The sequence below is a fragment of the Genypterus blacodes genome, unplaced genomic scaffold (genome assembly GCF_046128005.1).
Source record: "Genypterus blacodes isolate CSIRO-AG114 ecotype Tasmania unplaced genomic scaffold, CSIRO-AGI_Gbla_v1 ptg000240l_1, whole genome shotgun sequence".
Classification (NCBI taxonomy): Eukaryota; Metazoa; Chordata; class Actinopteri; order Ophidiiformes; family Ophidiidae; genus Genypterus; species Genypterus blacodes.
Window position 1 is genome coordinate 1,084,357 of NW_027467038.1, and position 14,245 is coordinate 1,098,601.

General features: G+C 42.9%; 1 protein-coding gene across 4 annotated transcripts in view; it reads right to left on the minus strand.

Annotated features, from left to right (window-relative positions):
* The window catches only part of LOC143016646 (E3 ubiquitin-protein ligase SMURF2-like), a 52,589-nt gene that overhangs the window by 26,964 nt on the left and 11,380 nt on the right, over positions 1–14,245 (minus strand). For all 4 annotated transcript variants that reach the window (XM_076171079.1, XM_076171078.1, XM_076171076.1 and 1 more), the window contains exons 2-3: positions 5,691–5,729; positions 4,117–4,225 (exon numbers count right to left, since the gene is read on the minus strand). In XM_076171079.1, coding sequence (XP_076027194.1) covers positions 4,117–4,225; positions 5,691–5,729 — 148 coding nt within the window. The remainder of the gene's footprint in view (positions 1–4,116; positions 4,226–5,690; positions 5,730–14,245) is intronic.

The following is a 14,245-nucleotide window of genomic DNA, read 5'->3' on the forward strand; positions in this document are numbered from 1 at the left end:
AAAATTGATCCATAACTCAGGAGAAGGTTACCAGGGAAAATGAAAGGAAATTTGCAATGGAAAGTGCAAACAATGTGTGTGTCCTTCAGCGGGCAAAACAATTAACTTGATATTTCTGTTCAGACACACCACCATGAAACCAAAGCTTTCACCTAAAGACTTTATTCTGTCTTAAATCAGACAAACTCACCTTTCTTACCATTTCCTCATTTTTCTCAACTCTCTCCCTAACAACGGGAAAACTATAAGCACTGTGTTTGAGGTGTAGACTGTGTAATGAGGCTGATTACCTGATTGTAAATTAATGTGCGTGTGTGTTTCCGTCTGTGTGTGATGTGTATGCGGTGTGGCCGAACCTAGTCTAGTCGTGGTTGAAAAACAGAGGAAGTCCCTGTGATGTGCTCCACCACTGTCTGACACCCAGACAGAAGTTAGAGTAAATAAACAAAGACAAAACACACCAGAAGATTAACATTCAAAAGAAGAAGTACAGTTCACACACACACACACACACACACACACACACACACACACACACACACACACACACACACACACACACACACACACACACACACACACACACACACACACACACACACACACACACACACACACACACACACACACACACACACACACACACACACACACACAGTTGGTGGGGTTTCCCTATTAGAATGTTGGGATAAATGAGCTTTGTGGAATCACAGAAGTTCAGAAATGGCTCCACAGAAATGAATGACATTCATACATCGGCTCCACCTTTGCCCTCCACATATGGATCTTAACCTGTGCTGTGGTGTGCACTCTGATTAGGCTCTCACTCCAGCTCACTCTGGGTGACAAATGGATAGAACACCACAAATTATTAGCAAGGAAAGATCGAATTTTACTCTCCAATAAACGTGGGCTTACAGGCTGGGAATCATTGGAATACGTTGTTCCAAAAGCTCCATCCTGTAAAATGGCTCTGTCATATCAAGATAAATGAAGGTTGTTTTACAGAAAGCATTGCACTAAAGAAGACTTTTCATCCAACAAAGATGAAAAGATCTAAAACGAAAAAGCTGATTGGTTTTATTTGTACTTTGATTTCTGTTCCTCATCATGGCAGCATTGTTGTCTACTTTGATGGTGAATTACATGTCAGCTGAGCTCATGACTGATTAGGATGCTCTTGTGATCTTGCAACAGATGTACTAAACATTATACTGTTGTATTTCAATCTGCGTCCGTGCTTTCCGAGTGCTTTGGTGTGACACACATTGCCTTTCTGAAGGCATTGAGCGTTCCAAGTCTGATCTCCTGCTCTTCTCTACACACAACATGGTTCTATTTTAAATCCAGCAGCGTGATGCAGAAGTATGCAGTGACGTTTGTAATCAAAACACTGTCTTAGGGAGAGGAGAACTGAAACAGCCAAAGAAGATTAACTAAGTAGCTCAAGATAAAGAGAACAGGTAAACCAAATGGAATATCCTCACTTCTAACGACTTGAATTGTAGACATAGAGCAACAGCAACACTGCTATCCAACACAAATAAGTGGGTGGGATGGGACAGGAGCTCATCTATATTCATTTATAAGTGGATCATATAATATTAGAACATTACATTAAATGGGCAATGACTTCATGTCTTCCAAAGATGAATATCACCTGATGGATGGGCATTGTACTCAAACACCTCATGTGTTCAAACATGGCCTAGCCAGCTATGAGGTCATTATGTCACGGCGAAAAGTGACTTTGAGTGTGTGTCTGACAGCTGTGTGTGTGTGTGTGTGTGTGTGTGTGTGTGTGTGTGCGTGTGTGCGGCACATTTGAAGTCAACATTTTGTAAGTCCAATGATCTTCAAGGACTAAACCCCTGTCTGTAAAGCCTAAAATGGGAATAAATATTTGGTTGCACTTCCTTTGCTGTGGCTTTCATTTCATTTGTTTACACCTCTATGTAAACATCTTGCGCTCAACTCTTTGAACGAGTGATCACCAAACTGTGATAATATCTTGGTCTTAGTTTCCCACTCTCCATACGGCACAGGATTCAAACAGGAACAGCAACTGCAACAGGGTTTGCTCCTGGTTCTTGGCTTGTTCATCTCTGTTCCCTGTATCTGTTTTGAATTATTCAATTTCCATCAGAGGCTCTACCACCAAATTCACTTTACAAACAAGAATAGGAAACTACCATTTGCCTGGATGGTTACTAAAAGCTGGCGGTCAACCACAAAGGAGACTATAGTAAGAGAGTCTTCACGAAAAAAAATTTCGATGAGTACATTTGATCGTACGGACACACACACACCCACACACATATAGGTGAACATTTGTCCAAAACCACATTAGTTCCCTCGGACATACAAGCCCAAATGTAGATCTTTTGTTCTAACCCTTACATTGTAAACAACAATACCTTTCTAGACGGCCTATTTATCATATTAATGTTGGCCAGACCTCAGTATTACCATTTGTGCAGACAAAAATAAATCATAAAACAAGTTTATGAGTCTCGCTCTCCTAGATCATCTCCTTTAATCTGATTTATGTCACTGGAGTGGGTGCCAGAGTTTCCTCTTTGCTTCTCTCAAAACCTCCTGCTTGTAACCTTTAAAACATCCTTAATGTTACCTGGACTGAACTCTCTTCTTCATCCTTTTGATGCTATGCTTACACAGACTATTCCCGTTTGTCCTAATAGCAAACTAGACTACTAAATGGCTTTCACAGTAAGCACTGGGGTTTACTTAAGGTTCAGGAGAAGAAACCTTGGGTGGAAGGCCAAGAAAGAGGAAAACCTGTATTTTTGAATATGGAATGAGAGAACAACTGAGATCTAGAATTCTGAAAAACTGAAGAACACACTGGAATGAAGGAGAGAAATCCTCTCAAGCTTAAATCACTAAAACCAACAATGTCTGGAGTAACACACTCTTTGACAATGGTTGTGATTGTGTGTCAAACAAACCTCCAAGGCTTATGGTATGGTATTTCAGCATTGCAATCGTCGGCAGATTTACAGTAGTTCAGAACATTTTCTTAAGGACAAATCCCCCCCATCATCTCTGACTGAACGCTGGTGGTGTCAGTCTCACTCTGTGAACACATTGTGAATGGACGTGGGGTCCATTAAAGCTGAAAGAGACCGGAGATGAGGGTGTGGCAAGCAGGCAGTCGGCCAAGCCTATACTCCCATCTGCTTTCTGTGGCATGTTAGCCATTTCCTGAACCTGAGGGAGAGGCCAGGGGTGGGGAAGAGACTGCTTAGGTTCCAAAGAAAGAGAGATGAGTGAAGTTAAGAGGGAATCTGACGTTGTTGTTCACGGGCCAGCACAGGTTGGAGAACAGGTGTGTCTGTCTGAAGACGAGGGCCTTTCAGAGATTTCTCCTCTTTGTCTTATTCTTTTCATGGTATAGTCCAACTCTATAAAACATCAATCCCCAACCCACACCTTCCTTTGTCACTATATACAGTAAGCTTGGTTGCAAGTGGGCCCTTTGGGTCCATTGGGGTGATTACTCCCTGGAACAGCCTGTCAGCACTGATCTCAGCACAGGCAGCAGTCATAGCTCATGGCCCCCAGTGAAAACACTGCTCCTGCCACTCAGCCAATCACATGCTGCCGTTGTATTGGGCTACTTGTTGGGTGTAAGCTTAATCTTGCCGTAGTGATTTTTAAGTCTGTGGCGTCTGAGGGCAGTGCTGTAACTTTACTGGGTAATATGGTACAAAGTTAGAATGTACAAAACAATTCTGCAAAAAACATGAAGATGACTTAAGTGAGCCCGAAGACATTTTATCTAGAGCCCAAAAAGATTATAGATAGGTGACGCTGCACACAGAAAGATGAGGTGAATCTACATCTCAGACACACTTCATCATACCAGTTCCACACAAACACTTAATGACGCATATTGAAACCAGAATTCATACTGCTTCAAGTTTCAGATACTGCATGAACTGGAATGCATGTGCTGCATTGTGCCTCAAGTATATAAAGTGCAGCCATTTCAGGGTCAAATATAAAGCTGATGTACTACAACTTGTTGTGGAGGAATTCTTTGAGGCTTTTCGGTTCAGGAGTAAAATTCTTTTCCCACACTTGTTAACTTACAAATCATAATGTTGGTTCCACTTGGGGTCGAGCGTATTTCTCACAGTATCAGTGGAGTGGCACTGTCCTGAGCCGTCCACCACCACTTTGGCAAAGGGATCTGGCAAACCTGTGAACCCAGAAACAGAGAAGACGTGAGGAAAAGCTTTTCTGAGTAACTCTGCAGAGGACAAAGATTTTTGCATAATGCGGAACTTGTGGCTTTAAATTATTAACTGACTGCTTAATCTATTTTGGCACAATGAAGGTAATAACCATGTACACGGATTCTGACCAGCTGCAAATAAGGCTGGATAGCAAAAGCACAAAGGAAGGTTTTTCCTTTGTCTTACCAAATAACATATAAACAACCAAGAATATATAAATGAACAAATGATGTCATACAAATAGTGTCAATGTGGAGGATAACCAACTTCACACTGTGGCATTGAGGTGGAAATTTAAACAGAGTTTCTCTTTGGTCAGTATCGCTCAGGAGCAGACAAACGCATGTGTTTGTGCATGTATAGACACTTACACGTGTGTTTCAACTGAATTATGTCTGAGCCTCTGAGCGCAGCTACTTCAACCCGGTCAAACCTGTTCTGTCACATTTCCCCCTATGCTTTTTTATGAGGACTTCCGCGCGCGCGGGCGGAAGTCCTCTCGTGCGTGTGTGTGTGTGGGAAAACCTGCTCTTGTCTGCAGCCACTAAATCCATAAAGAACCTACCTACTGTGTAAATAATCTGCTACTGCTGCAGTTCAGTGCTTTTAACAAGGCCATAATTTGACAATTAAGGTAAAAAGTGCGTGTTGCTTTAGGGTGCTCTTTTGTGAAAACAGTCACGTCTGTGGAATTAAATAATATAGCCTTGCTTGCATTAATGCCAGTGGCAAAGCGCCTACTGTCTTACTCACTGAAACAGGGGGGGAGATGAGAAGGCCCATAGCTAAAAGACAGGGAGTAAACTAGAAGCAGCAAAGAAAACAGTGTACAATTTCCTCTCTGCATTGACCTCTGATAGCCATCTTTTCCCCCTCGTCTAGAATTTCTACATGTATGTGTGTGTTGTCCCATTAAGTAATCTCAGTGTTGTGGTCTGGCTGTCCTCTAACTTTTCTATACTCTTTATTTTCACAAGGAGAGACAGATGTAGCTAGATACTGCTAACACCAACACCCTACATATCACTTTATCCAAATTTTCATATCAAGCTAAATAAGAATGACTGGACATGACACATTGTTTTAAGGTTTTTTAGAATGTACTTTGAGATTGGCTTGTATTCGTGCGTAACCGTCATTCAGGTTTAGCGCCGAGCCAGACCAAAGGAAGTGCCATTTCTGTCAGCTTTCATTTAGGTTTTATGAATGAAATGGAGGTAACAATGCAGCATCATTTACTAGGACTGAGTCTAGAAGTGGTTCCCTGTGTGTGCCAGGCCGCCTTTGAACAACCGACAGTTCCTCAGGGGACTCCACTAATGGAAAGACATCAAAAGCCAGTGAGCTGCTACTACTGACAGCCCCACCGAATGTAGAAGAAACTAAAGAGGACAGAAATAGCAACACGTAAAAATAGACACTACTTACGGAAGAAATCTTTCTTTGCCAGGTTCTTTGCACACAGAACTGAAAGAGAGGAGATGCAGAGTTAATGTTAATGACAGGTTAAAAAGGGAGATGTGTACAAATGACACCGTGAACACGTCAAACACAGTATGCACATATCCTAAAAGGTCTGAAATATACAGTCAATCAGCTCTTAGTCGAAGGAAAAACATTTCTCATGGCACATTTTCGTGCAACACATCCATTGATAAGGACGTTCACTTCTCTGGTCACAATTTTTCACATTCTGCCAACTTGGTTAACTTAATGATCCTATGATTATTATTTATCGTTTTCTTTGCAACAAGTCATTTTTATCTAGTCCAAAACACAGATGTGATAACAAGACTAAGGAGATCACATATCACACATATTTCTATTCTGCCCCGACTATAAACACAGGAATGAGCTGAGATCAGAGTTCCGCTTCTAACTGGCAAAGGCCGATTGGATTGGTTAGCGTGAACATCATGTTTACAAACCTACAAACCCAACGCCAGGAAAACACCACAATCTTTACAACGGCCCGGTCTGGATCACTCTGGACCAAAATGATAGACTGACTAGCAGTGCCTTTGATTGGAGCTAACTGGACAATCCAGTAGGAATAAGAGCAAGACCTGTGCTAAACAATGAAGAGCAGTGGTAGAGAACACTGAAGTGATGCAGGAGGAATTAAATAAGCATTGAGGACTGCCAGTTACATCAAAGGCAGACTATCATCCTTATCCTGTCTGCCCCTCCACCAGAGCATCCAGGCATTGATGCAGACAGAGAGAGACATGTCCATCCACCCGTGTAGCGTCTACCCTGGTACTTCCTCTTCCTTTTTAATAAGGTCATGGTCTTTTCGGTAAATACTTCACAGCCTTTCAAGGCAAGGGAATTTCTGGTTCACCTGATTGGGAGCCAAAAGATTTATGAAGAAGTTATAGAAAAGAAATGGATCCTCTGTGGTTTCCTGTCAGCTTAGTGTTCTGTAAATGAACTACATCTCTCAGCTCACAACCTTTGCTACTCTCTCCTCTAGGTTGGGTTATTTGACATTTACCATTGTCCAATGAAGCAAAAATAAATGTTGTAGTGTTAAAATACTCTTGTCCATATAGCCTCCCTCTTATTGCCCATAACCAAATAAATATGGCAGCCTGAGGGAATGTTGCCTGACAACATCTACAACACAAGCGCTACTCTATTCCTGTAAGAGCAACAGCCTTTTACCTCCCAGGCACTTTGAATACACCATCTGAACTCAATGAGATCTTATCCATCTCATGTTATACATCCAGCTTACTTTAGCCTTCGTTTTCACATTTCATCTGTTATTTAATCAAGACAAGTTGATGTGAAATTTGCACATCGAAGGCTTAAAGGGGTAAAAAAGGTCAACGTACCAAATTACAAGTACATAAAGGTCCGTACAACAAAACAGTGCTGTGTTCCAGACATCATGTAGAAATACATGGATCATAATAGATCATGTCTAAGTCTGAACCCTGCCACGAACGCAACACAAACACCAAGACACACAAGATGATCTCGACAGACATAGGAAACCAACCCTAACATTACAACCATTCGAAATGGACACCATGATAGCCACCAAAATGACAAAGCCAGACAAATCAGACAGAAACACAACATGGGAAGGGACAATCTCACAAAACCAAAATGCCCTCACAGGGCAGAAGTGTATAAAAATTAACCGTCAGCTTGTCAGGGGGAATTACACGGCCAAAGCCGACACTGTGGGTACAAGCCAAATTGTAGGCAGCCAGGAAAGACTCCTGCGGGACAAAATAGACAGTTTTTTTGGCAGACAGGAGAAAAACAGGAGTAACAGAAAGAAAAGTGGCCTGATGTCTTGGCATAAAGCTGGAGTACAGGGAGTCCAACTCAACAAGTAGGTCATCATCATAGCATTAAGGCTTCGCCACGGAAATCTACTTGTAAGCTTATTTGATGCACATGTATCCCAAGTGATTTGTACATTTGACGAGGGAGGTTAAGTAACAAATTTGATTCCGTTTATTTGTTTGGAATTCTTTTATTCTTACTATTTTTCTGTATTTTCTTGCTGCAGTGTCTTCCTATTTTGGAACGGTCTATTCAACCCCAAAGACCCTTAAATACTTCTTTTGTGATTTTGAATACAATTATTTACACCCGTCAATCCTTGTAGTTAAAGATCTCCTCCAATACTGTGTATCAATTAGTATCTTTTAAATATTTCTCCCCATATCTCATATCTGCTGGCCATCATTGACAGCCAAACCAGGTAAAGAACATGGTCCTTGCTTTATCTGTTGGTTGGGTGCATGACTGTCTTGTGCAACTGAGACTTAACTCTCAGGTTACCAAAGCATGGGAGAGAAGATTATGGGTTTAACCAGAAAACTAAAACACTTTCTCAGCCACAATCAGAGGAAAACCCTCTCATTGTTATCAATGGCGTCTTGCAGCTTTTGCTTCTGGGCACAACTGGCTGTGGCAATCGGTAATGAATTAGTGTATAGATACAAGGTTCAAAGAGTAATAAAAAACAACAGTTTCAGTCATATAACGTATGATGGTATCAAATATATCATTGAGAGATAAAGCAACATCTCCCATGTCCGACACACACACACACACACACACACACACACACACACACACACACACACACACACACACACACACACACACACACACACACACACACACACACACACACACACACACACACACACACACACACACACACACACACACACACACACACACACACACACACACACACACACACACACACACACACACACACACACACACACACACACACACACACACGAAATAGTATGTTCTTGATGGCAACTGCAATTTAGCAAAGAAGAAAAAAAAGAGGGTTGTAGCAGCCCGTCTATAAAAGGCCCTGGAACTAAGGGCACTAAGGGCACCGAGGGCATTGGGTGCAGCATCAGTATGTATGTGCCGGGTAAGCAAAGATGCAGGGATAACTGGGATAATTGCAACACTGCCGTCATCCACACAATCAAGTCAAGTCAAGCTTATTTGTACAGCGCAATATCACAAACAATGTCTCAAAGGACTTTACGACACAAATACCATTTCCAGCCCTGCCTAAAGCTCTCTAGAAAGACAAGCAAAACACCCTGACAAGCTTAGCACTGAAGTGGAGTGTGCAATAGGAGCAGTAAGTGGGGAAAAGAAGAAGTCAAAACTGAACAGAGTCAGAAACTGAACACGTCATATGATACACAAGCCCCAGTGATTTCATTATCCCTCCAATATCCATTCCCAGAATTTTGATAAACACATCTAAATATGCTCATCGTCCAATCCAAGTTTTATGTAGACTTGACCACTGTGACCCGCAGCTTCAACGCAATTTCAATCTCTCCTTTGTTCTGTGGGGATCCGGCAGTGTTGAAGCCGTCTTGTGAGCAGCAGGTCACGGTGACCTTAGGCAGACAAACTCGTCCAGATCCAAACATGATATGCCGGGCCAATGAGGAGTCGGTAAAACAAGCAGGAAGCCCTGGGGCGTATCTGGCCCTCTGTACTCTCAGTGGATCGTCTTCCCCACCGCAAAATCCTCACAGTAACAGTAGAAGGAGAGACTTGGAATCCGGCTACACACAGGTGACTTGCAAATGACAAGCAAGCACAAGACCAGCTGACAACCATCAATTACTGTAACATCACCAGGGAATCTCCATAGACATTACCTCTAATGACTTCTGTTGGATAGAGGCATGACAATTCATTCCTGAGCCATTGGACAGGAAAGATTCATTACAACATCTGAGTGACTCAAATGAGCTGCACAGGTTTCAAAACAATGGGCTGTAATAAGAGAGCTGAGTCATTGACGGAAGATGAAATCGCACCTTTTGTTTTCAGTCCAACTCTTCTCAGCTACAATCAAACTGGTTTTGCCTAAATAAGCCATGGACACACACTGCTGACAGAGTTGAGGGATCTTATTTTGTAGCAGGTTATAGATACTGGATCTCTTCTCTGGCACCATGAAACCTATGGGTCAACATGTTTCCCTCCGTTCATGCTGTATGACATGATGAGGCTTAAATGCTGTCCATCACATCTCCACTCCTCACCTCCACATGTCTATGGGGTATTTTTCTGTCCTTTTTAAATGTATCTGGTTTGGAGGATGATGTCATAACTCATCCATCCACCCATCCATTATCTAAACATGCAGAGTGGTCGGGGGCTGGAGTTTTTCCCAGTGGTGATTTAAAGTGGGAAACATTGCAACAGCATCTGAAGAGGCAATTTCCAAAAACAAAAATCACATTGTTTATTGTACATTCTGTACATTGGCAAAAAGAAGCGATATAAGACCAAAACAAAGAATGGAAATGATCACATAGAGCCCAGTTGGAGTATTTCTGATATGGCTTTCCAAATATATTCATGAAGTTACTGCTGTCCAGATCCATTTGTGAAAAAATTATTCTACAAGAGAAAATAACTCAGTTTGACTCCGGATCTGCACGAATACCTCATTTATTTCTAATATGACCACCCAAGGCTTTCCTCATCCAGAACAAGGCCATAACAGTAGTTAAAGGGTCACAAAAGGTCAACCCAGCGCCATTGTTGTTAAAAGGATTCGAAACAGCTGCTGTTTTGGGACCATTTGTAGGTGAGCCAACCCACCACAGTCTGAAACAAGCAATAAATCAAGCTAACAGCCACAAATGACCCAACCAAGCCAATTCATCTGAGTAACTACCAAACAGAGATAATAGCTTTAAGACTGTCTGGGAGCTGAGGAACACAGAGACTAGACAGTGACCTTTCAGTGACCCAGATAATGTGTCCCTAACCTCCAGGGGTCAACCATAGCATCCTGTCCCCGGGGGAACTGGTAGTGTACCGTTTACAGCTGACACAATCGCTGAACCTGCAAAACTGTATTTAAAGACGATAAAAGGAGCTATTCAAGTAACAGACACTTGGAATTCTGACGTGTGTTGTCTCAGTCGATTGTGTTCATGTGTTCCACACACACAGCAAAACAACTGGGCAACAGATTCAAACTGCACTGAACTACTTGGGCCAAATGGATAAATGTTTTGAATTTCATTAAAACGGTGCTTCAGTGCCACACTTCAGTTTACATAAATCTCAATGCAATTATGTATGACCGTTAGCATTTGCATGAGAATAAAGCCCTTTAGTATGCCTTACAAAAACATGAACCATGTGCCTCGGACTGGGAAGCAGAGCCGCCAGAGGGGAGGGGGGATTTGTGACATCACCATCTGTCTGGATACAAAGGCCCGGTTGAACGTTGACACTAATCCTGGTCAAAGGGTGAGAGGTTATAAACAGACAGGCGGAGCGGGATGTCAGGGGATGCCCTCTTGTTTTGTCAGGGAGTCTCAGAGTCTCGCGTCTGTAACGGCTGCTTCATGCATTAGTCATTGGGAAAACAGGCAGGGGGGCTGAGAGGCTGAGTGATACTGTATGTTCAAAACAGGGCGCTCTCTATGGAAACTGCACCGTAGAGTGACAGACTAGTCAATTAAATGTCATAATGTGCTTTTATAGAGGGATCATGGAAAATTACTTCTAAGTGTGATCAATCTCCATTTCATTTACTGTGAAATAATCCACTTAAAAGAGAATTCAGAGACAAGGACTGTGGGGTTTGGATCAACATTTGCAGCGCAATTGTCAGACCTGACAAAGTAAAACAAAATAATGGCGCCCAATGATGTCCAAGTGAGAGTGAAGCTTCATCACCTACAGGGGTACTTCACTGCTTTTACACATTAACTACAGTCCGTCGGTCTTGGGCAGTACGGTGGGAAAAGTATGGGTGCTCAGAGGGCGCTGTGGAAAGTCAGGGAAAACTCACCTCTATGACATCACAGGGGTTACTCTCATGTTGGTACTGAAGACTAGAAAGTGCACTGAGTTCACCCAAAAGCTCTGAGAGAAGGTCCCCTTCAGACTTGTTGTCGGGCACAAACATTTGTAACACAAAGCACAAATAGGATTTAACAGCTTCCCTGACATTGCACGGCTCCCTTTACAGCCACAAAGGACTTTACACAGTCATTTCCACATGCTGACTCGTGCTCCCCCAGACCAATAAACTCCATCTGAGGTGTAGAAATTGCAGGGGACCTCCTACTCTGACTTTATTTGTCACATTAAGACCATGACACCGTTAACTACTATGCTATACAAATACTTTGCGTGTATAGAGAGAGAGAGAAAGTAACATGAGAGGAAATGGATGGGCTGCATTTATGTCAGATCACTACACCTTACAGTCCACTGGCCTCTTCATCATCAAGCCAGAACGTGGGGTTTCTTCACTAGCCCAGGGATCTCTAGTCAGTAACTCCAGGACGTGACTGTGACTGCGCTCTGCCAACTCCACAGTCATTATGTGGTCCATTTGTTTGATTAATTCCCAAACAGCGTGACAAGGACGTGCATTTATGACTCAGCTATAATTACGCTACATTGGTTGGCTGTTGTTTTTTTTACCCTTTTGGTGGGAGAAATGATTGTGCACCGCCCCGTTATCACACAGGAATTTGAGGGAAGCGGCGCCGTTAGGTGGAATGAAACGGCCTGTTCTCCGTCTCTGCACTGACTAACATGTTTCTGAAGGGCAACGCAGACATGTTTGAGAAATGTGCTTTGGCAGGGAATTAACGCACAAATGGGATACTGTAGGAGGACATAATAATCCCTAAACACATTTCCAGTCCATTCTCTAAAATATGTAATTCTGTAAAGGTTTGTGTGCTGTGACGTCACCGTTCAAATACGCAACTAATCAGCCCCTGTCAAAGCCAAACACCATTAGTCTGGTTTGATTGCTAAATGAGCCGACACGTTTGTGTTTCGCTGTGCTGATATTTAATCAACACAACATTACGCCCATAAATGTCAAGTGCTACCAAATATTAGCATGGTCAACATTGTGGTTAAGGGCTGTTTAAAGAGGAAATATCTGAGTTTAGCTTCCCTGAAAGCCTGAAAAACACACAGGCACACCAAAACCCCTTCAGGGCAACGTCTCTCAGAGTGAACAACGGGCTTTGGTTGTCAAGTGCTGCTTTGGAGAACATCAGTTTTTATTCACAAAACGTCTTTTCACCAATCTGCAATACAATCAGACTACACAATATAAAAAGTCAGGTTCTGCTTTCCAGAGACTGAGCTGAGTCACTGTGAAACAGTTCCCAGTGTGGCGTAATGTTTAACCAGTAACGATATCAGTTAAAGGCTTCCTGAAATGAAGGGCAATCGAGTCACACCCTGACAAAATAAGAGAAGTGTAGAATGACAATAGGGGAAGTGGTTGTCTACCATCACACTGAGCTTGACCTTTCCATGGCTCTTTTGAAAAAAATGAAATTTCAAAATCATCCCTCTTACAAAGTTCAAGCAACAGAGGCTCAAAGTGTTGCTGTTGGAAATGAACTCGCCTTCAAAAACTACACAACATGGAGGAAAACACCCACACCCACCAGTGACAGTCATTCAACTGTTAAAGTTCAGGCCTATCTGCATTGCTTTTGTCCCCATTCTGACTCCTGCTTTGGCCCCACGCTGGCTCTTTCACAGCATTGTTCCACATCTAAACAAAATGCTTCCTCTTCCCCTCCTCACGCCTCGCTGACGGACTGGCTTACTCACTACAGGAACACAACACAAACTTAGATTAGCTCCTTATCAAGCATTCGTATCCCGAGTGAGTGTACGTGACCAACTTCACCGTACTGCTGCAGGTACGCAATGAAAACTCCGTTAAATGACATCATTTGGCATGAATTAACATCAATTTCTCCAAAACTGGTACATGCCACAGCATCAACAACCTCTTTCTCCTTTGCACTTGCTCAGAAACCCCATTACTCAATTTCCCACCCTTAACCTTTCTGCAGCCTGGTGAGTGCTCAGGATGTCAATTATGTCATTCAATTCAAAGTCCTGCAGTCTACAGCTGACAGCCACCCCCTCCCCCCATTCCCCCAGGGAGATGCCAACAATCTGGAGTCAGGAATCTGGAGTGGAAAGTAGTCGGTACACAGGGCAGAGGGGCTGGGAAGTGAGAACGTAAGAAGAACTCCTCATCTGGAGGCAGGAATCTACGGTGGAATGGAGGAGGAGGAAAGGAGGAATGTCAGGAGGGGAGGGGGAGAGGTCTATCTAGAGTCACAAATCTGTGGAACGCAGACAGTCGAGGAGAAAGGGAGGGAAGGAGAGGGGAGACGTTAATTTGGACGAAGGAATTTTGACATTCTGGCACACTGGAAGCACTCAGTGAGGAGAAGCGAGGGAGGTGGAAAGAGATAAGAGGAGATGAGAGAACAGAGCAGAGTAAGCAATGTGGACTGGGACACAGTTCCTACATAGATGGTGCACATATGGGAAATCTGGCATCTGCATTAAAATCACTGTTAAGACTATTAGAGCCTTCTTCAATACATTTGGACGGGAACGAGCGACCGTGCCTATTTTTGTAACCATCTGCACCA